Source organism: Podarcis muralis, chromosome 14, assembly GCF_964188315.1.
Source record: "Podarcis muralis chromosome 14, rPodMur119.hap1.1, whole genome shotgun sequence".
NCBI classification, from domain to species: domain Eukaryota; kingdom Metazoa; phylum Chordata; class Lepidosauria; order Squamata; family Lacertidae; genus Podarcis; species Podarcis muralis.
This window is the reverse complement of record NC_135668.1, coordinates 18,792,320-18,815,944: the sequence shown is the minus strand read 5'-3', so window position 1 is coordinate 18,815,944 and position 23,625 is coordinate 18,792,320. Positions and strand designations below refer to the sequence as shown.

The 23,625-nt window shown below is 46.1% G+C and overlaps 2 protein-coding genes across 3 annotated transcripts in view; both read left to right on the top strand.

The window, feature by feature from the left end:
• Window positions 1-20,828, top strand: part of LOC114583937 (cell surface hyaluronidase CEMIP2-like) — a 78,663-nt gene extending 57,835 nt beyond the window's left edge. Inside the window, exons 20-24 of the mRNA XM_077918920.1 lie at window positions 792-1,014; window positions 6,050-6,151; window positions 7,088-7,248; window positions 10,798-10,907; window positions 20,486-20,828. Coding sequence (XP_077775046.1) covers window positions 792-1,014; window positions 6,050-6,151; window positions 7,088-7,248; window positions 10,798-10,907; window positions 20,486-20,700 — 811 coding nt within the window. The 3' untranslated portion in view covers window positions 20,701-20,828. The remainder of the gene's footprint in view (window positions 1-791; window positions 1,015-6,049; window positions 6,152-7,087; window positions 7,249-10,797; window positions 10,908-20,485) is intronic.
• CEMIP (cell migration inducing hyaluronidase 1) overlaps window positions 1-23,625 on the top strand; it is a 170,641-nt gene that overhangs the window by 58,479 nt on the left and 88,537 nt on the right. The window lies entirely within an intron of this gene.

Genomic DNA, 23,625 nt, shown 5'->3' with positions numbered 1-23,625 from the left:
TGAGAGTGAATCTTCCTCTCACTTTTTTAATCTTTTCATCTTAATACACGATAATAATCGATAACACTATTAATTGCTTTAAATCAATAAGTGATGTTTTTTTAAATAGTATTAAATTATCATTATCTTACTCATCCTTCACCAAAAGGTCTCATGGCAGGTTACAGCACATGAAAACGAAACACAAACCCCAACCATAATCCCCAAATCAGTCGCCCATACAACACTTTACAGCAAGGGCACTGAAATCAATTCTTCGATTTTTAAGGGTCGAGATAAAGAGGTGCATCTTCAGCAGCCAGCAGGAGCTGAAAAGAGGTGGTGCCAGGTGTCTCTCTATGAGGAGGGAGTGCCACATTTTTGGAGCCATCACTGAGAAGGCCCTGGCATAAACTACTGTGTGCTTTGCCCTCCAACCTGAACTTACTGCTGATCTTAATCCCTAGGCTGGTCTATAGGGAAGGAAGCTTCCTCCTATGTATCGCTAAGAGAAGGAGTTTCAAACTGGAAAGTCTCTGGGTTTTAATTTTGCTTCTACCATGAGCTCACTAAGGGGGAAACCTAGGTTCAAGATGATGCAGCAAACCAGATTCAGGTTTGTTTTGTCTACACTGAGTCAGCCACAGGAGTGGAGGAGGAGTGCTGCAGGAACTCTGAGTTGCATTGCAACAGCACACTGCTGCTCATTCACACTAAACCATACGGTGAGCATACAGTTTAGTGTGATGTGTGAACTTGACTAGCAACTGTGGCTCAATTTCCCCCCTTTGTCATGCTCTTCATATTAATAGGTATCTCTTTGTCCAACTTCAAGCACATGAAATTCGGAAGGGCCACAGCTACTGCTCTCAACGTGGCTGCGAACGCCTTAAGATAACAGCCTCGATGCCCGCGGGACGTCCCTGGAGTTGTGCTCCTAATCCCTTTTTGGAAAAAGACATCGGAAGGAAAGCTTCACAGCCCGCAAGAATTCAGCACCAGGCTGTGCCTTGCAGTCAATGCGGGGCTCCTTGGGTACAGTATAGAGTTCTTCTTTCATTGGGGGAATTGGGACAAGGATAGGTGTTCTATGGGAATTCTTGGGGAGAGGTCCCTGGTTCCCATTGTCCCTCCCTCCATTGTCCCCACTGGAGAGCCAGTGTGGTGTAGTGGTTAAGAGCGGTAGTCTCATAATCTGGGGAACCGGGTTCGCGTCTCCGCTCCTCCACATGCAGCTGCTGGGTGACCTTGGGCCAGTCACACTTCTCTGAAGTCTCTCAGCCCCACTCACCTCACAGAGTGCTTGTTGTGGGGGAGGAAGGGGAAGGAGAATGTTAGCCGCTTTGAGACTCCTTAAAGGGAGTGAAAGGCGGGATATCAAATCCAAACTCCTCCTCCTCCTCCTCCTCCTCCTCCTCTTCTTCTTCTTCTTCTTCTTCTTCTTCTTCTTCTTCTTCTTCTTCTTCTTCCCTCACTTTGAGGCCCATTCTGACCAAAATACCTGGCTCTTAAGCTGGGGCCTCAGTATAGCAGTCTAGTACAGTTATACCTCATGTTACGTCCACTTCATGTTACGTTCTTTCAGGTTACGTCCTGCGGCAACCCGGAAATACCAGAAAGGTTTCGCCGCTTCTGTAGGACAAAGGGTCCCCTATACAGTGGTACCTCCGGTTGCAAACTGGATCCATTCCGGAGGCCCATTCGCAACATGAAAAAAGTGCAACCCGCAGTGGCGTGTCTGCACACGCGCGGGTTGCGATTCGCCGCTTCTGGGTTTTGTCGCTCACGCATGCACAGAAGCACAAAATGATGTCACGTGCATGCGCAGAAGTGGCGAATCACAACCCGTGTGTGTGCAGATGCGTCGTTGCGGGTTGCGCTCTTTACATGTTGCGAACGGGCCTCCGGAACGAATCCCGTTCACAACCAGAGGTACCACTGTATAGGAGACCCTGTGTCCTACTTTAGAGAACAGTCTTCCATAGTAAGGGCTGACCAATCCCAAGTCCTGGTTCAAGATGCAAAACCAGTAAAAGGGAGGGTAAGTTTTCCTTCGAGACTTAGCAGCACTTGAACTGAGCAGACAGTAACCAAAGGCTACTGAAGCGGTTTGAAGTAAAATAAGATAAGATGCAAAAGAGGACTGACTCAGTAAAGAAAAAGCCACAAAACCATTTCTACAATTGTTGAACTTTTGTTTGTTTTTTCATAAAATGACTGGGTCAACCTTCAGTAGCAGCCTTCTTAAACAAATGTCTTCAATAGCAGCCTAAATGTCAAAATATGAGGTGCTTGTCTAATTTCAGTTCGTAACTGATTCCAGAGGGCTGGAGGTGCAACACTAAAAGCCTGGCATCTAGTACGTACCAAGGACACTTTGGGGGCATGTGTCACCCTTAGCAGTGCCCCAACTGCGAAGTGCAGGGATATGTTGTCCGATGCCACTCTCCTGGGCTCCAATCCCTGTAATTTCATCCTGAATATTACTGAAAGGTGTTTTTTTTAATAATTTATAGAATAGTTGTGCAAACTATACTTTCCTTTCTCTATTGCACATGGGTAATTTCCCTTTGCTGTAGCCAGACAACAGCCCATGAGAACTGTATTTTATACAGAAGAATTGCAAGTGCATCCTAAATATATAATCTGTGGAAAATACCTTGCTTGCTAGCTCTTAGCAAATGTAATTAAAATTCCTTTGGAAACTTGAGTCCCAGGCAATTAACAGTTCTTCTGATTCAATAATGCAGTACAGCTAATCTCCTCATGCTAATCCGAGCAAGCTCCTGTTATTCCTAGAACCTTTTATTTATTGAACTAAATTTACAAGAAATAATTGGAACTGTCAGTTAAAAACATTTTACAATAATAAAAATTAACTGTAAAAAAAGAAGATTAAATCACTTCAACATCTATGTGGATAGGCTTGCCTGAACAAAATTATTTTAAGCAGGTTTTGAACATGCATAATGAGGACGTCTTTCCAGTGTCAATAGGAAGGGGGTTCCAAAGTGTAGATGCTGCCACCCTTTAAAAAAAATTAATTTCTTACAAGTGCGGGACAAGTAATATATGGCACCTGTAAGAGTGCCAGCTCCACATATCAAAGAAGTCAAGTGAGCACATAAGGGGGTCAGGAAATCCTGCAAGTAATTGTATTTACAGTTATCACTCAGAGTTGACAAATTGTTAAAATATTGCTCTCTCCTCCCTGCACCTTACACTTGTGAAAACAACCCAAGGTGGTAATTACAGAATATCATTCTTGTATTGATCCTTAGCTTGCTACAATCATCAGAGATATTTCTTAGCCTTTCTGCTTTTGTCATTTTCTCCCCCGTCCCGCATCTCAGAGTTCGTTGCTTGAAAGGCAGGATCTCCCATTGCTATGGCAGACTGATGATTATCCAGAGTCAAACTGGTCCTTGGTTTTCCCCTTCCTCGCCTTGTGCTGAGGCCTTTTCCGTAAGCCCTATTAGCTAGAGACATGGTGGTGGGGGGTTGATCCAGTGGTCTCCTATGGGTACCCCGTGACCCTCGGCCTGATTTCAAAAAGCTCTCTGCAAGTGATCAGTTTAGATCTCTAGGTGGGGAGGAAAGGGGCTTGAGGCAGAAAAAGAAACAGCAGGCTTTGTCTGTGTACACACTGTGCCTTGAAAGAACATCCTTCCTCAAAGAATTCTGGGCACTGTAGTTTAAGGGTTGCTGGGAACACTGGCGGAGGAAGAGGAGTGCGGGGGGAGTGTGCCGCCCCCGGCAGCGCAACCCCTGTGGGGTGCCGTCACGGCTGCCCCGCACCCGCACTGGGTGCCACACCCCCGCAGGCGGCGCACCATGCCCCCAGGATGCGCGCCAGACCAGACCTGCTCTCTCACCCCTGGTTCCGGAGCATGAAGCTCCGCCACTGGCTGGGAATTGTAACCCCTCTCTGTGGGGCAAATAACAGTACCCAAAATTCTTTGAGGGAGAGAATGTGCTTCCAGTGTGCTCTAATGGTATAGTTGTGTATGCAGCCAGAGAGAGAGAAGGTGGGCTCACCCACTACTGGGCTCAGCCCTGTCTGTGGTTGGCATTCGACCCCTGACGGATCATCCTTGAAGGAATGCCGCCCGTGAGAGAAAAACGGCGCCCACCCCTGCCCTACAGGGAAACAGTGTGCTCTGCGGCTGCCATGAGTGTCCCAAATTGCAGTTGTGCAAAATTGCTACTCTTAAACCATCTGCAGAATGATGTACCCTCTGACTTCATTTTTGGGAATATAATTGCCACGTTGGGTCATTTGAAAGACCTAGTGTTGTGCCTCCTATGCTGATATTGGGGAGGGGGACTTGCATGAGGGAGCCAGACAACAAATGCCCCTATTGGCCTGCCCCCAACACTCTGTGAATCCCATGCATATCCTTGTATGCGTCCCTAGAGCTTGCTGACAAATTTTCCAGGAGTCTGTAAACTTGGTTCCTCCATATGCGCCAGAGTATATATGCAGATACTGTCATACGTGCGGTATAACTATTGTGCAGAGGCAACCGGTTCATAAAACCAGTGCCTCTATGTGATCCTTTGCTTGGTTGCAAGCATTTTGGGGGTGGGTGGGGCTGTTCTGTTATACACACACCCCTGCAGGCTGTTGCATGTGGTCTGCCAACCTTTTGAACCGAGCTGTTTTCTCTTGAAGTCTCCCAGCAACTGTGAATGAGGTCGTCACCCTGACCACAGGCATTCCATCCCATGAACTAATAGCAAATGCATTTTCTCTCGGCGCGAATCCTCTTGTAGCCAAAATGGCATACAGGAGGGGGAGGTATCCACAGCCTTTGGGGGAACCCCAAGCGATTTGCAGAAGCACAAAAAGATAAAAATGCTGAGGAGGGAGAACTCTCAAATAGGGGTAAAGAGGACTGAGCATGCTCAATGGCATTGACAGTTGAGGGAGAGGGCAGCAGATACAAAACAAGGGGGAGAGAATAGGATGGAGTATCTTGGGAAAGTCCATGATTGTCTGGACCCCTGAACAGGAATATGGTGGATGCTAAGGTTGCGAACGTGATCCGTGCAAGATGCACGTTCACAACCAGCAGCGGTGCGTTAGCGCATGCGCAGGTTGCAATTTAGCGCTTCTGCACATGTGCGACCGGTGAAACCTGGAAGTAACCTGTTCTGGTACTTCCGGGTTTCGGCAGGTCCGTAACCCGAGAAAACGCAACCTGAAGTGTCTGTAACCCGAGGTATGACTGTACTCCACAGTGTGCCATTTTGCTGCAGGTTGACCTCCAAGGGCTGTATCTTGAGCTGAGTACACACCATGCATGTAAACCACACTTAAAGCACATTTAAAGAACACCCTATCCCGCTCCCAAGAATTCTGAGAGCTTTAGTTTGGTGATGGGCATTGTAGCTCTGTGAGGGAGAATTATTTGGGTCAAGTCATGTGCACACTTGGAAGTATTTTATTTTATTTTTGCAGCTAGGCCTGTGTTCAGCCTTTTCTAGAGTAGCCATTCACTGTTCTCCACTGCTTTAAATGGTTTTTATATTATTGCATACTGCCTTGATATTTTACAAGAGGAACATCACATAAGTACTTTCATTCAAAAATAAAACAATTTGTTTCCAGCTGTTGGCTGGTGAGGCAGTTACTCTCCCTGAAATTTGTCTGTCTCTCAGGCTCAAGGTAGCTTTCAGCGGTCTTGATTTATCTTAATCCTTTATCTTAATCCTTGGTGATGACTCCTGCCAACCCCAGTCAGCATAGCCCAATGGTTGGGGGGGGGGAGGTGATGGGGGTCCTTGCCCAACAACATCTGGGAGCTTGCAGGGTTTCACACTGTAACATCCCAAGGCAATTAATGTCGTGTGTTTAATCTGAGGTGGCAATTCTTGATTTATCTTAATCCTTGGTGATGACTCCTGCCAACCCCAGTCAGCATAGCCCAATGGTTGGGGGGGGGAGGTGATGGGGGTCCTTGCCCAACAACATCTGGGAGCTTGCAGGGTTTCACACTGTAACATCCCAAGGCAATTAATGTCGTGTGTTTAATCTGAGGTGGCAATTCTTCCTTTATAATTGCAGGTTGCTATTACTAGTACACCTTCGGTTAGATACCTTCGGATCCAAATCCAGTCTGTCAGAAGAGCAGACCTGGAGAACTACTCAAAGGCGGCTTTTATTAAGGTATGTGCAAATAGGCACAGCAGCTTTACCAAATGCATTACAGTAAGAGGCAGAAGGTTATAGTCGTTTAGAGGGTCATATTCAGGCCTGGGAGAAGTGTGCAGTTGTTATTTCTTTGTCTAGCTTTTGTGTGCATGCACACTTCTTCAGATACAAAGAAGTGTATCTGAAGAAGTGTGCATGCACACAAAAGCTCATACCAATAACAAACTTAGTTGGTCTCTAAGGTGCTACTGGAAGGATTTTTTTTTTATTCTGTTGTGATTTTTGCATCGCACACACGATTCGCGATACATTGCCAGGTCAAAAATTATGAAACCGATATCACGATATGGACTTCAAACTAGCTTTGGATGATATAACCCCACCATCACCAAGATGGCTGGAAGGATAAATGGGTGGGGTCTGATGTGCACCAGAGATGGGCCATCTGTGGCCTGGCTAATGATGATAGACTCAGTGCGCACGCCCCCATCACCAGTGGTTGGGGATGATGGGAGTTGTAGTCCAGCGACTTCTGGAGGGGTTCTCAGTCCTTGTTCTAGGATGCCCTCATCCCTTTGCGAAAAGGGTGGGATAAAGTGAAATACAGTGGTACCTCGGTTTATGAACTTAATCCGTTCCGGAAGTCTGTTCTTAAACCTCCCTAATGAGGCCTCCCGTCACCGGTGCCCTTCCACCATTCGGATTCTGTTCTTAGACTGAGGTAAAGTTCTCAAACCGGGACACTATTTCCGGTTGTGTGGAGTTTGTAAACCGAATCGTTCTTAAACCGAGGTACCATTGCAACACACAAATTTCCCAGACTGTTCCTTGCATTTGACAAGAGCTTAGCTTAGTTAAGTTCCATCTGTAGACTGGAAACTGCCACATAGGACCTTTTGATATTTGCATACAGACTGCCTGCAGCTAACTCTGCCCTTTTCTGTGTTGCAGGTCAACGACGACCTTTTCTTGTTCCATGGCCAGGGGATACTTTTCCTTGTTCTAGACGCATGCTCGGGCGCAGTTGTGAGCCGGCAGCATGTTGATGCAGCCGCTGTTTCAAAGGCTGCCAGCACCGTAACCAATTATGTTGAAACGACTATAAACGAGAGGTGGGTGATGGAGCAAGAGTTTGCTGCGGGGGGGGGGGGGGGTTGGCAGGAGGGGAAATGGCCTACTTTTTTGCAACTTGAAATGTATGCCTGGAAGAATCTGACAGAAGCTAATGAAAACTTCAAACTATGTGTGTCTCAAAAGGCTGCCTCCTAGGTCACGGCGGGTGGAAATGTAGCACTGGAAAGCTGGCAGCGACATAGGAGCTGGCAGCCACTGTGAGGTTAATGGCTGCTTTTCCACCAAACGATAGATAAGAGTGGTTTTTTGTCGTCTTATTAAGCATTCTCGATTCTGTAACTTTCACCAAGTGCCCAAGTCTATAATTTCCCAGCAGCCAATAATTCTCTCTCTCTCTTTTCCATTTCTGAATCTTGTCCTATTTATTCCTGCCAGGTTCTTCTTTTCTCCCTCTCCCTCTCTTTTTTGACAGATGAGAATCAGAGGTGCTGTGCTGCTAGACTTTCCAATAAAACTTGGTGTGAGATTTCCCCCACCCTAACCCCATTTTCTCTCCCCCCCCCCCAGCTTTCTCCTCTTTTTTAACACAAGTTGTCGACTGGACTTGCCCCGTCCGTCTGCCCTGCGGAGTCTTTTTGCAACTTGGATGTGTTTTAAGAAGTGGAGTGGAATCCTCTCCCTTTCTGCATCTGTTCCACATTCCTTGTGGTTTCTTCTGCGTCGCCACATAAACATGGAACAACAGAGGTTTATAGACACACACACAAAAAAACCCTGGCTGCAGGCAAAAGCAGGTCACATAACCTGAAAACAGATTTCTCCTCCAGGACGTTCCAGAACAGTTCATGGCCACAGACCTGACTCATCTGCAGCTATCACATCTCAGTGTATAACTTGCAGTCATGAGGGGTTGGAAGCACTTATTATAGTGCAATTTGCCCTTGACATGCATTCTGTAGCAACGCTGATGAGGGTTTTAAATCCAACTATAAAGGGTTGTGTTCCACAACAGAGCTTCCCCTCTTGGGCACCCTTGGCATACATCACCCCCCCCCCCGGCCCAAATTTGCTCCAGAGAGTTTGGGGAACTTCCAGAGCAGATGTCAGGGAGAGGGAAGAGAAATTCCATTGTATAAGCAGAACCTGTGGCTTTTCGAGAAGCAGTCCCCACTGATGAATTTAAGGCAGATGCCAGCACCTTGGGGATTCTGACTGCTTTTGAAGACATAGGTTTGTCGCCAGCTAAGTTCTACTCAGAGTATTGAATCTGGTCATGCTCATTAATTTCAATGGATCTACTCTTTAGTATGAATAAGGTTGGACACAACCCATTTTTATTCCGCTAGGCCTTTCTAGCAGGATAATCCTGGCCTGGTTGCTATTTATTCTGGAACTGTATAATATTGTTTTAATAGGACTTCATCTGGTTATTGCTATTGTGTTATATTTATTTCTGTTTTGTGCATCACGTCAATGTTCTTTTGGATATTTATTATGATGATTTATTATCGCTCACTGGGGCAAGATAGCTTGAGCATCCTGGCTCAAATGCAGTGGCTGCCAATTAGTTTCCAGGCCCAATTCAAAGTGCTGGATTTGACCTATAAAGCCTTAAATAGCTCAGTACCACAATATCTCAAAAGCTGCGTTTTCCCAATATGACTTGACCCAGTCCCTGCAATCATCACCTGAGACCCTTCTTCATATGTCTCCTCCACAAGAGGTCCAGAGGGCGCCAACATGAGACGGGGCCATTTCTGTGGTGGCTCCCCTCTTGTGGAATGCTCTCCCCAGGGAGGCTTGCCTGGTGCCTTTGTTCCATATCTTTAGCTGCCAGGCAAAAACGTTCCCCTTCTCTAGGCCTTTGGCTACTTAAACAATCTATGGCCTTTTAAACCGTGTGTGGAGGGGGGTATTGTTTTTCTTGGCTATCATGGTATGTATTGTTGTGGTAAACCACCCTGTGATCTTCAGCTGAAGGGTAGTACAGAAATTTAATTATTATTATTATTATTATTAATAATAATAATATATCCTGCCGTTGCTCCCAAAGGAGCCCATAGCAGCAAGCAATTAAAACTGCTGCAGCAGCATCATAGTTGTTGCTGCCGTTGTCAATTTTCACATTTATTGCACATTGCAAACACTATTTGTTAATAAAGGCTACTAACACCTTATGAATAGGTGCCTGAGATGATGTTATGTAACCTGAGGGATTCGAACTCGTGACTTCCCAGGTTAAAGCCCATGCAGTATTTGCTGCTTTGTACTAATTCTAAGACACTGCTCCAGCGGAAAGGTAAACGGCGTTTCCATGCGCTGCTCTGGTTCGCCAGAAGTGGCTTAGTCATGCTGGCCACATGACCCGGAAGCTGTACACCGGCTCCCTCAGCCAATAAAGCGAGATGAGCGCCGCAGCCCCAGAGCAGCTTTACCCTTTACCTTACTAATTCTAAGAAGTACAGCCTTGTTTACATCCCGCCTTCCTTCTAAGAAGATCAAGGCAGCAAGTATAGGCTTGGCCAATTTTGTCCTCATTAACAACCCTGTGAGGTTGACTAGGCTGAGATTCAGTGACTTGTCCTAAAACACCCACTGGAGTTTGTGGACGAGCAGGAACTTTTGTCTGAATGTCCAACACCAGCCTTTATATAATCCTTGCCGTTGTGGGGGCAGGATGGGAGGGAAAGTTTTTGTCATGCGAGAGGTTTCTTTTGTTGGTCTGGCTTGTAGTGTTGGCCTGTCATTCCTTGCTTTTTAGCCAGAACTTGTTGGTGACTCAGTGGGAGCTGGGGCAAGGCAGAGGCGGAATGTAAAAGGTGTTAAGATCCTGTGGGAGGAACCAGATATCACAATTCTGGTTCAGAAACCACGTTAGCCAGCTATACAAAGCTTCGGGGAGAAGGATATAAAAGGTTAAGGAAGGCCTAACTCTTCAAGATTGGGGGAGAGACTGCCTTTCCCTGGGGGACTGAGGAAGAAGGGGTTGTAGCACTGAGGGCTGTCTTGTCACCAACGTTATTATTTTTAGTCACTTTATCATTTAAATTCATATATTGCAGACGTGCCAAAATCGCTTCTAAGATGTTTACAGCAACAATAATAAAAAAATCAGACATGATTAAAATACACAAGAAAACATCCTTCAATAAAATGTCCAATGAAATAAGCCACTTGAAAAGCATAACAATTCACACAACAGGCTCAGAAGGTCAAGTTCAGGGGTATGCTTGCCCTAAACAGAGCCGGTGGCATGCCAGTGGTGATGGGCAGGGTGGACTTAGCAGAAGTTAGGGCAGTAGTAAAGAGTGTGAGTGCAAGGGAGAGACTCTCTGAGATTTGTGACAACTGGCTGGCTAAATCCCTGCCTGATATACCTGACATTCTTGCTAAATTAAGATTGTGACACACTCCCTGTCTTATTGCTGCTGTGGGCTAAGTGGAGCTTATGCTTATCTCTTCATTCTGGGGGTCGTCTTGTGTAAGGCTTTCCTTGAACTATTAAAGATTCCTGGGGAGAGAAAGAGGGTGCCATTCTTCCCCTTGTGGTATGCATGCTACTGTTCTGTTCTCTTCTTCTCTTCCAGATCTATTGTTCTTGTGTGTACTAGAGACCCTGCCAAAGTCATGGGAACCTCTTTAATGCCTGTGTTCACCACGTTAGGTTCTGCAAAGCCGATTGCGTTCCACAAAAAAGGTGACTATATGAATTATGTGACTTTACATATGGTGAAATACAGTGGTACCTCGGGTTAAGTATTTAATTCGTTCTGGAGGTCTCTGCTTCCTGCTACTTACCTAGTTCTTTGTCTCCTATTCCACGACTTCTGGAAGCAGAGAGTATGAAGAAATGGACAATACTCCCAATGGAGGAATGTATAATGTGTCTAGAACATGGATTGCTTTTTAACTTGTTTGTAAATGATCTCATGCTTTAAAAGAGGATTATACAAATTCATGGAGGATGAATGCCTGCTAGCCATGGTGGCCTCCAGAGTCAACGACAGTGTGTTTCTGAATATCGGTTGCTGGAAACCACAGGAAGAGAGTGCTATTGAACTCAGGTCCTGCTTGCAGGCTTTCCCTGGGCATCTGGTTGGTCACTGTGAGAACAGGATTCTGGACTAGGTGGACTGCAGGCCTGATTGAACAGGTTTTTCTTGTGTTCTTCTGTTAGATGTATGGTGCAGATGTAGCTTTTGTCACCTTCCATTAAAAAAATAATACAGTGGTGCTCGCAAGACGAAATTAATTCGTTCCACGAGATTTTTCATCTTGCGGTTTTTTCGTCTTGTGAATCACGGTGTCGAAAAAGTTTTGGAAAAGCTTCAAAAATCACCAAAGTCTTCAAAAACCTCAAAAAAGGCTACCACACCGCGTGCTATGAGTTGCTCCTCGAAGTCAAGTCGCAACTGTATTAACGGTTTTAAGAAAAAGGAAACAAACTTGCAAGACGTTTCCGTCTTGCGAAGCAAGCCCATAGGGAAAATCATTTTGCAAAGCAACTCAAAAAACCAAAAACCCTTTCATCTTGCGAGTTTTCCGTCTTGCGAGGCATTCGTCTTGCGAGGTACCACTGTAATTTCAGTATAATGGGAAATTCTGTAGTTCAGAAGCAAGTACAGTGGTGCCTCGCAAGACGAAATTAATTCGTTCCGCAAGTTTTTTCTTCTTGCGAGTTTTTCGTCTTGCGATGCACGGTTTCCCATAGGAATGCATTGAAAATCAATTAATGCGTTCCTAGGGAAACCACCTTCAGACCAGGTCCGGGGACAGTCTGTTCCCCGACCTCTTCTGAAGGCTGGGGGGGGGGGACAAGGGCTTTTTTCCCACTGCCAGCCTTCAGAAGGCTGTTCTGAAGGCTGGCGGTGGGAAAAAAAGCCCTTCTTCCCACCTCCCGCCCCGCAAGCTCCGGGGACAGGAGGGCTTTGCTGCCGACCGCCAGCATTTTAAAAGCCCCTGCTGTCCCGGGGCGATTTTAAAATGCTGGCGGGCGGGAGCGAAGTCTCTGCTGTCCCGGGGAGATTTTAAAATGCTGGGGGGCGGGAGCGAACGCTTCGCTCCCGCCCGCCAACATTTTAAGATCGCCCGGGGCAGCAGAGACTTCTCGCCCAAAGCAAGGGGAGCTCTCCGAAGGGCTCCCCGTGCTTCGGGCGACAGGCTGCCGCCCCAAGCCTCGCGCACCCGGCGGGACCTCCTGCCGGGTGCGCGAGGCTTGCAGACACTCGCCCGAAGCAGGGGAAGCCCTCCGGAGGGCTCCCCGTGCTTCGGGTGACAGGCTGCCGCCCCAAGCCTCGCGCACCCGGCGGGACCTCCTGCCGGGTGCGCGAGGCTTGCAGACACTCGCCCGAAGCAGGGGAAGCCCTCCGAAGGGCTCCCTGTGCTTCGGGTGACAGGCTGCCGCCCCAAGCCTCGCGCACCCGGCGGGACCTCCTGCCGGGTGCGCGAGGCTTGCAGACACTCGCCCGAAGCAGGGGAAGCCCTCCGGAGGGCTCCCCGTGCTTCGGGTGACAGGCTGCCGCCCCAAGCCTCGCGCACCCGGCTGGACCTCCTGCCGGGCGCGCGAGGCTTGCAGACACTCGCCCAAAGCAAGGGGAGCTCTCTGAAGGGCTCCCCGTGCTTCGGGTGACAGGCTGCCGCCCCAAGCCTCGCGCACCCGGCGGGACCTCCTGCCGGGCGCGCGAGGCTTGCAGACACTCGCCCAAAGATTTTAAAATGCTGGGGGTCGGGAGCGAAGCATTCGCTCCTGCCCGCCAGCATTTTAAGATCGCCCGGGGCAGCGGAGAAGTCTCCGCTGTCCCAGGAAGGCAGGCGGGGGGGAGCAAAGACTTTTGCCCCCCGCCAGCCTTCAGAAGAGGTCCAGGACCTCTTCTGAAGGCCGGCTGTGGGCGAAAGTCTTTGCTCCCGACCGCCAGCAATTTAAAACAGGTCCCCGGAGATTTCCCTATGGGCTTTCGTCTTGCGAAGCAAGCCCATAGGGAAATTCGTCTTGCGAAGCGCCTCCAAAACAGAAAACCCTTTCGTCTTGCGGGTTTTCCGTCTTGCGAGGCATTCGTCTTGCGGGGTACCACTGTATGTAAGAAAAGGTGACATGGGCTTTTTGCGGTTGTGGTTCGGTATTGATCCTATTCAGTGAAAACCATTTCCAAAGTGCACGGAGAGCATTTTAAAGTGACCTTTTATTCTTCACTGCTCAAGGTTAGAAACAGACGTTTCGGGAAATCAGACACACGTCCTTGTTCAGCTGTATCCTTGAAGTTGTTTTGGTAGAGGCTCGTTTTCAGACCCAAAAGGAACAGATAAGTTTCAGATTACTCTCCAGATGGAATTGGCTAGCCTTGACTGCCGGGTGCTTGACGATGATGGCTGTCACTGCTGGCTTCAGTGAAGTAATGATTCCAAGGTTTGGTGCCACACTGGTTGCACTCGGCTCCCCAAAGGTAAACCAGAAGATAAGGCTTGATTTGCTGATTCAGAAAAAGTTTATCTAATAGACAACCTGATGCCTACTGAAGTTCCTAAGTACAGCATGAAGGCAATGGGTCTCTCCTATTTTGTTGTTGTTGTTGTTTAGTAGTTTAGTCATGTCCGACTCTTCATGACCCCATGGACCAGAGCACACCAGGCCCTCCTGTCTTCTACTGCCTCCCGCAATTTGGTCAAACTCATGCTGGTAGCTTCAAGAACACTGTCCAGCCATCTTGTCCTCCATCGTCCCCTTCTCCTTGTGCCCTCCATCTTTCCCAACATCAGGGTCTTTTCCAGGGAGTCTTCTCTTCTCATGAGGTGGCCAAAGTATTGGAGCCTCAGCTTCACGATCTGTCCTTCCAGTGAGCACTCAGGGCTGATTTCCTTCAGAATGAATAGGTTGGATCTTCTTGCAGTCTATGGGACTCTCAAGAGTCTCCTCTAGTTCTCTGTGATGGAGGTGGCAGCATAGCAGATGCCTAATGTCCCATTGCAGAATGAACAGGGGCAGGGGAGGCCTCAACTGTATCAGGGCTGAACTTGAGCACATTTCAAACCGATAACTAAAGAGGAATACCTCCCTTCAGACCATTAATAAGAGTCTAAAATGACCCAGCTGCATCACTGTTCAGAGATACACTGAGTACATTATCATGTCACAGTAAACCTTAGCTAATGGCTTGCTGTGAACGTGTCAGCCTTGTCTGCTAATGAGAAACAAGTCATTATCCCTGACTTATTGTTGCACCCAAACTTGGGGAGTCAGGATTGTTTTACTCAAACAAGCCATGATCTGCAAACTAGGCATATTATCCTATTACCTTACTAGGTGGAACTGAATATAGGAGTAACTCAGGAAAGTAAGTGCACCTGGGTTTTTATAATACGAGGACTCTCTTGTCAACAACTCACTTTCCAGTCTAGTCACCTGAAGAGTCAGGAAGTTGAAGTCCCTTATCACTAACCTGTGTGTCCTGTCCCCCCTGTTGTTGGACTACAACTCCCATAATTCCTGACTACTGACCTTGCTGGATGGGCGCTGTAGTCCCAACAACATCTGTAAAGCTACAAGGTCCCTACCATTGCTCTAAAGCTACAAAACCGTTTAGGGCAAGCCTTACATATCTGTGTCGTTTAGGAACCAAAAGCTGCCTCTTCATCACTCTGCTTGTTCCTCAGGCCAAACTGCAAAGATATGCTGAAGCTTCCTTCTCTGGCATTCCAATCTGCAGCGCTTTTTCTTTTGAAGTTCAAGTGCACAAGTGGAGTATGTCCCAGGGGTCATGTAAGGACAAGGACATGTTAGGTCCCTCGCTATTGCAGTTGGAGAAAGGGGGTGCAGGGTTTAGTTTAATTTTCTGAGTTTTTGTTTTGTTTTGTTTTCATTGCAAAATAGGACTGGGCGTTCAGTTTGAAAGGGATGTGATAAATCTGGCCTGGCGTGCAAGCAATGCCTGCTCCTGTATCATCCTTTTACTTCGCTTGCCTTTGAACACCCTGAAAGCTGTTTTGCTGGAATCTGTTTCGAGAAGCCATGCTGTGTGTCGGTAGGACTCTTCCTAGGCTGCAGTTGTGCAGCTGGAAATTATGGTACTTGTCTTTTCAGAGTAACAGACTCAGCAAGGCCAATCCATTCATTCTGTAAGCATCTTTATAAAATATCCCAGTGATCTCCCAACAGGTCAGAAAATCTGTCTCAGCTAGTCTGACATAAAAATGGTGCTTTAAATGGTATTTTGTGGAAAGGTAATTGGCATATATGCCTTATTGTACCTTGATTTTTCCCTACAGCAATTCAATTGAAGAAGCAGGCAGGCGATATAGCCAAATTTCACTTCCTTTTCTTGTAAAATTTGTAACACTCTTTAATTGATAACGCTGTCAGTCAGCCAGCTGCCTGTGGTTCAGCTTAGTTGCTTAAGAGGTCAACAGTGGACTTGGATTTTGTTTCCAGTCAGAGATTAGTAGCGTTGTTTTGCTTTTTGGTTCTGTGGTTTTCATTAGCACCACCCTTGGAAAGCTGATGCTATCGAACAAGAACTTCAGACTGAAATTCGGCCTGAAGTTTACTGTCATAATAAGGACGGATGAATCTGTTGGTTTAGGTTTTTCTCAGTTTCTCATTTTTTTTCAGTTTTAAGTTCAGTTTGATGCATTTCCACACTGGCTTGCAAATTTATTTATTTTTTTAAAAGCCCTCAGGAAAATTCATTAGCTTTTTGATCCTAATAAACTCATTTTTGCAAGCAATTTCCCCTAATATAATGCATTTTTTGTGTTATTTTCACAAATGCAGTGCTTTTTTTCTGGAGGAACACAGGGGTACACATATCCCTAAACATTTTGTGACTCTAACGGGAGAAGAAACTAAAAAAATTAATTATTTTAGTTTCTTCTCTAGCACAGTGAATTGTCAGTTCTGTTGCTACCCCTCATTTCCTATCACAGTGTTTCCTGAGTCTCAGGTGGAATGAGAGTATCCCTAAACATTTTTTTAGGGGGAAAAGCACTGCACAAATGCATTCATGCTTTGCCCTAGTATATACACTTTTCTTTCTTTGCAGTGCAAGAACAGCATTGCAAAATTCAGAGATGAGCCAATTCCGAAGGACAAATATGTTTCAGTCTGCATAGCTTTGGGAAGCATGCATTAGATAGGTTCACCTTAAAATGCGAACTGATACAAATTTCTCCCCCCTGCCTAACTTAAAAAGTAGTCACGCTGAATTGCCTCTGTAATATTGCAGAATAGTTTAGACACAGATGAGCTAATTTTGCTCCTGGCTCTTATTGATCACCAAGCAACTGACTGTCCTGCTTTTGCACTTGTGTGCGAGTTGTGCATTCCTACAGTATTCGGCAATACAGTGGAACCTCGGGTTACATACGCTTCAGGTTACACACTCCGCTAACCCAGAAATAGTGCTTCAGGTTAAGAACTTTGCTTCAGGATAAGAACAGAAATTGGGCTCCAGCGGCGTGGCGGCAGCAGAAGGCCCCATTAGCTAAAGTGGTGCTTCAGGTTAAGAACAGTTTCAGGTTAAGAACGGACCTCCAGAACGAATTAAGTACTTAACCCGAGGTACCACTGTACAGTATTTTCCTTTCGTAGTGGGAATACAGAGTTTAATTTCAGGTGGGGTGGCGATTAGAAAACACATTCACAAAAAATTCCTTTGTAAGCAAAAGGCACTGGACTTGTGCTAGGCGACGCTTTCCTCAGCAGTGCATAAATTCCTCAACACGGTGTTAGTGGGGCAATGTCGCTCACGACTCTGAGAGCGCTTGGAGGAGGGACCACAGAGAAGGGGTGTTTAAACTTTCCCCATAGTCCACATTCCATCCTAGACAAATTCCTGTCTGGATCATTGCAGTCAGGCTGATTAAAAACCCATCCCCTGCCAGTTTGAAGGTGTGTGGTGGTATTTGCCCTCACGCTTGTTAATTACATTGTCCTACACTTTTGAAAGGGGCTGTCGCATTCCACATTCGAGTGATAATGGGAGGAGGAATGCTTTCCGTATAATTACAAAACCAGGTTTTCGCCATCAGTGGATTCGTTAGGCTTAGGTTGGCATCCAACCAATATTTGCAGCGCAGTTGCGGCAACCTGCCCTTCCCTTAGGATCCTGCCCCCCTCCCTGCCATCATGCACTGGAGTTCGTAACAGAGGTCCAAATATACAGATCCCATTGTACCGTGGGATTTTGCAACGTTCCAATCATATGAATTCTGGCCTATTTGCGGTATGTTGGATCACTTACAAATTGGAATTCCCAATACAGGAACAACAGGGAAGGCATGACAGTGCTGACCAAAGCAATCCTGATCTCCCTCTGTGCTTTGGCACAGAGCTGTCTTTCAAAACCTCTGTGTCAATAAGTATCCCGATTTCAGTAGTGTGTGAAGTTCTTAGCATTAGCAGTCAAAGACATCTATGTATACTTTCTCCTCTGGAGGTCTCCGGGGCGATTTCCTCCCTCGCAAGATACCCTGTGAAAATCGAGAAGTTCATGATATCATGTTGCAATTGTGGGGCACTCTTCTAGAGAAGTCCTTGTAAGTACATTAGGCTTCTGAGTGTGGAGAACCTGTGCTCCTCCAGGTGTTTGTGGACTTCAACTCCCAGCTAGCATGGACCATGGACGATGGGAGATGGGAATCCAACAACATTTAGAAGGCCGCTGATTCCCTAGTCCTACATTAGGCAAAGCATCGGTGATAGCCATACTTGTGTGTAGGCCATTGTGTGAAAGACGTTTTGGTCCCTCTTCCCAATTTAGTTTGGGAATGGGAGAGCATCTTATCAACTCAGCATCTAGCAACTCAGTCTGCTAACAGCTGCATTTATCTACAGTAAACCAAGGCGGCATTTAACTTCATTCTTGTGCTAGCACAATGGGATTCTTCCCCACTGGGTGTGCCAACTCTATAAGGCTGAAGTGTCTTCGACCTCTTTAATGTTGGGGGGTGGGGTGGAAGAGGCCGAGCGTGGAGCCAAGCATGGCACAAACTCCTCCTGAGTGGGGGAGAGGAGGAGCTGCCGGCCATTGAAACCTCACTGTGCTTGGCTCCATGCTTGGTCTCCTCCTGACGATACAACATTGTGTGTGCACCAGGTCCCCTCAATCTTGGACACAAGGCGCCGCCTCTGTTCCCCACTTTCTCCTCCCTGCTCACACCCCAAATCTTCCCCAAATCTGCTTCAGGGGATTTGAGGAGCCCTCAGAACGCGGGTGGCGCTGTGGGTTAAACCACAGAGCTAGGACTTGCCAATCAGAAGGTGGCAGTTCGAATCCCCATGACGGGGTGAGCTCCCATTGCTCAGTCCCTGCTCCTGCCAACCTAGCAGTTCGAAAGCACGTCAAAGGGCAAGTAGATAAATAGGTACCACTCCGGCGGGAAAGTAAACGGCGTTTCCGTGCGCTGCTCTGGTTCGCCAAAAGTGGCTTAGTCATGCTGGCCACATGACCTGGAAGCTGTACGCCGGCTCCCTCGGCCAATAAAGCAAGATGAGCGCCGCAACCCCAGAGTTGGTCACGACTGGACCTAATGGTCAGGGGTCCCCTCTACCCTCTACAGAACAGATTCAGGGGTGTGAGTTGGATAGGAAAGCAGGTTCCGCTTTGGAGTAGTTAGGTGAACACTTTAAAACAGAAACTAAACAAAGCTCGACACCAGGAACAGGAGTTTCTTCACGTTGCCGCTCTGCGTTTAAACGTAAGCAACTATAGCAGTCAGAAACGGAGGCAGACCAAACAAGTAGCCTCCATCGTAGGAAAGCCTGTGGCAAGAAGCTCTCCAAAAAGTAGTAGAAAGCCGGATGGCATTAAGACATGTGCCATGATGTCACTACATTAGTGCATGTCTTAGCCTCTGGGAAATTCCCACTGCAGGCCTCTCTGATTGGTAGTGGCAGGCAAGCTTCAGATTTGGCATGCTTCTGTCAGAGGAAAATTAAAAACAAACCAGAAATGTTGGATAACTGCTGCATATATAATCAGATTATCATATGTGACAGTTTGAGATGGTTTCTGGGGCTGGTGGGCCCCCTAGAGTCTTGTGGGTCCTAATGCACACACCCCAGATGGCTAGCATCCACAAGTGGATATTTAATTTGTAAATAAATGAGTAGGTAAATAAAGAGTGCCACTCAGATGTTAAGAAATTTCCACTAATACTGGGATGAAAGCCAGTGTGGGCAATGGAATTGTACAGGAATTGGTATGCAAACTCTTAAGAATTGATTCACTAGCACCGGGTCCTTTTATTCTGTCTGCATGATTCCATTCTTCAGATTCTGTTCAGGGGCGCTCAGATATCAGATCTGCAGGTTAACTGGCTTTAAGAAGCTTGGGCTGCAATTATGCTGAGCCATGTCCAACATTAGGGATGTTTACAGTGTGTGCATGAGTATGAGATACGGAACCCGTGTCTGCTTTTGTTAATAGCTCCTCTCAGATGCATGCATGTATTCAAAAAGGTAAATAGAAGTTGGTTGTCTTAATATTTTGGTTCTGCTGTAAAATAAGGATATTCTGCTTTGCTGTAATAAATAAAATTAGTACCCCTTTAGGTTATGATCAACTAATTTTATTATTTGGCAATATAAAAGAGTTAGAGGATACAAAAATAATAATACATCTCTTAACAGTTGCTAGCATAATAATGTACCAGAATTTTGGGTGGGGGGGGGAGAATATAAACTCCATTGCTAGAGGATTGGATTTAAGGGTTTGATAGCTGGTTCATACAAGAGTTAGAGGGAAGTATGCAACCTATTTATTTATTTGAAAAACTGAGTTCTTTTTTGTGTATAATGGCATAATAAGTTAGAGAAATACATCTATCTTAGCGATAATACAAAGGTAACATGTAATGGTTTTATATCCATCTTTATGTCTATGTATTCTTTATTGTTTTATTTATGGTTATGAACTTTTTATGGATCTATTGTATGCATTGTTGTTTTGATATTTTCTCCTTCCATAAATACGAACCATTGTATTTATTATGAACTAAAACACAAGGTTTGAAGAAAGAAAAAAGTTGGTTATGTGGAGAACAAATCGGTTATTGATAGTTTTTTCAAGGAATGTGATTCCACAGGAATTTGGAAAATCTAAGATTGCAAAAATTGTAAGGATTATTGTAGGTTATTTGCTTAACTGTCTGATAGTAATTGCATCCATTCTCCCCAACTCCTTTTCTCTCTCTCTCTCTCCCTCCCTCCCTCCCTCCCTCCCTCCCTCCCTCCCTCCCTCCCTATCTTTCTCACTGTCTCTCTCACTCTCTCCATCCCTATAGGTAGTTTTGTGATGCTTGGATATAAAGGCAACCCCACACCCTACTGGATTAAAATCCACAACCACGCTGCTGATCAGAAATCCGCTTCTCTCCAATATTACGTGCCCCTGATGTTGAGAGAGTACAGATGCTCAGTTGATGCAACAAAACTTCAAGACTTTGTGAAAACCGAGGAGGGCAAAACTCCACAAAGGCTAGAAAACAGACACAACTGAACCATGCTGTGTTCATTGGCTTGCCTGTAAGGAGGGGGCGTAACTCTTAGTCTTCTTGTTTTTACAAGATTGTAAAAAACAACAACAACTTTATTTTGCAGCTAATAAATATATTCTGATATGACAAAGTGGGAGGGGAAGTGTAGTTTGTGTGTGTTTGTTTGTTTTTCAGAGCCTGTACTCTTTTCGTTTCTATCCAGAATAGCGCTGTGGTTTAAGTCTGGCTGGAAGCCAGACCTCTATCCTGGAAGCTCTGTTCTTTAATCCTAGAAATGTGGAGGTGAGGTGCAATTAATCAGTGCAAAACAAAAATGCATTCTGCATTTGCACAGAGGCACTCTTTGTTGTCAGTGTATTCCAGGACTGAATGCTGGCATTGGCAATCTCATTATGGGGATGGGTAATGCTAGCCCAACACACATATTTTTAATGTAGCACCTCTCCCTTTCTTCTAGTCGATGTGTGTTTTCTAAACGGCAAAATCAGGAAAATGGCAGACCATCTTGTATCTGCTCTTTCAATTGCTTTAATGGAAATCCAGACTAGGGATGTCAGATAATTCTGTCAAAGACTGAAATGGGAACAGACATTGCCACAATTTGCATGTTCACCCAAGGTCAGGAATGGAAATTATGCAGCAGATATGAGCGGAATTCACTATTGTTCTTTAATCTATGAACTTAGGTAAGTAACTGTGTTTGGTGGTATTCAACTACGTTTTACTTACAGTAGCCCTATTATGCTCATTCATGTCAGTGGGTCTACTCAGAATAAAACTTAATTGAATACCACTTGTTAGTTTTTGTATTGCCTTGGCATTTCCCTTCCATGGAAATGTGTTGAAAATTATGTCACCTTCAGCCAGAGCAGATAGCAAGACATATAATGTGTGTTTCAGCAGAGGCTGAACTGTAGTGGAACAGAAACAGTGCTGGTTGAGATAAACACAGGATAGCACAGAAATCGCTTCCTCCTTGCATCCATAATCCAGACAGTTTACATATTCTGGGCCTAAGACTAAGTTCCAATTAAGACATGCCTAGATGGAATCGCTTGCAGCAGTTCCCATCAGAACTGACCCTATAGGATTTCCTACAAAACAAAATTACTGCTTCTGGGATCCAGGCACAAAACAGTTCATCAGTGAATGGATCTAGAGCTTAAGAACATACAGTATATGACAAGAACACCTTCTAAGGTGGGGAATGTCACTGTGATAATTACATTCATTGTGCTATTGGGCTGTGTGGTGTAGTGGTTAGGGTGGTGCTCTAGGACATAGGAGATCAGGGTTCAAATTATGGAACTCCCTTGGTGACCTTGGGCCAGTCACTAACCTACTTCACGGGGCTGTTGTGAGGATAAAATGAGGAGGGGGAGAACTATGTGTGCCTCACGTTCAACTTCTTGGAGGGATATAAATGTGATAATAAATAATTGTTGGTCTCAAAAAACCTCCGTTGGGTGTGGAGTTCCACTTGTAAAGCGAAATGGAAGGCGACAAACCCACTTACTTACTTGTCTAATCTCAGAGTAAAAGTTTCCTTTTTCCATTTATCTTGGCGTGTGCCGTGCAGTGAACGATTATATAATTTTATCCATCTGCTTTGTGAATTCTGCGCTGGATTTGTAAGCATTTCAGTCTGGAATAAATTGCCCTTCGCTGGGCTCAGGCTCCTGGTTCTTTACCGTGCCATCCTATTTATATAGGAACACGATTCTTTCCCTCCCCATTTTGACTTCAGAACAACCCTGTGAGGTAGTTTAGGCAGAGAGAGAAGGGTGGCTTGTTCAAGGTCACCCAGGCCCCATCTGCACTCTGCCCTTTAAAGCCGTATCATACCAATTTAAACAGCCAGGACTTCCCCTAGAAGAATCGTGGGACTGGGACTTTGTTAAGGATGCTGAGAGATGTTAGGAGACCTTCTATTCCACTCACAGAGCTACAGTTTTCCAGAGTAGCTTAACCGTTAACCCTTCTTCCCAGGGAACTCTGGGAATTGTAGCTCTGTGGAGAGAATAAAGGCCTCCTAATAACCCTCAGCTACTTTAACAAACTATGGGACGCGGGTGGTGCTGTGGGTAAAAGCCTCAGCGCCTAGGGCTTGCCGATTGAAAGGTCGGCGGTTCGAATCCCCGCGGCGGGGTGCGCTCCCGTCGTTCGGTCCCAGCGCCTGCCAACCTAGCAGTTCGGAAGCACCCCCGGGTGCAAGTAGATAAATAGGGACCACTTACTAGCGGGAAAGGTAAACAGTGTTCCGTGTGCTGCGCTGGCTCACCAGATGCAGCTTGTCATGCTGGCCACGTGACCCGGAAGTGTCTTCGGACAGCGCTGGCCCCCGGCCTATAGAGTGAGATGGGCGCACAACCCTAGAGTCTGTCAAGACTGGCCCATACGGGCAGGGGTACCTTTACCTTTACCTTACTTTAACAAACTAACATTCCCTGACATCTCCCAAGTCTTGCGGAGAAAGACCCTGGTCTAAAACTGTGGTGGCTCACTGCTAGTCAGTGATAATTCTGCACTAAATGGACCAATGGTACAATTCCTATGTTCCTAACAAGATCCAGAATCATCTGCAATGTTCAGGGATCTCATTGCACGTTTTAGTGGAAAATTGGTGTTGACAGAATTATCTGAAGGGGGGGGGGGAGGAAACGGTTTTGAAAACCACTGTTTTCTTTCTGGTAAGCTTATGGTCTCTTGACCCAGATGTTGTGGAACCCTGTACGTTGATCTGCATATAGAAAATGACCTTGATAGAAAGATCTATGTTGGTTTGCGAGGCTTGTTTTGAACAAAACTGCACCTCCTATGTTCCCCCTTCCTGAGGGGGTAAATATTTTCTTCCCGTATAATTATATAGTGGGATTGTGAAGAACAACGTGAAATGGTAACACTTGGTGAGGCTGGTGCAGCACATA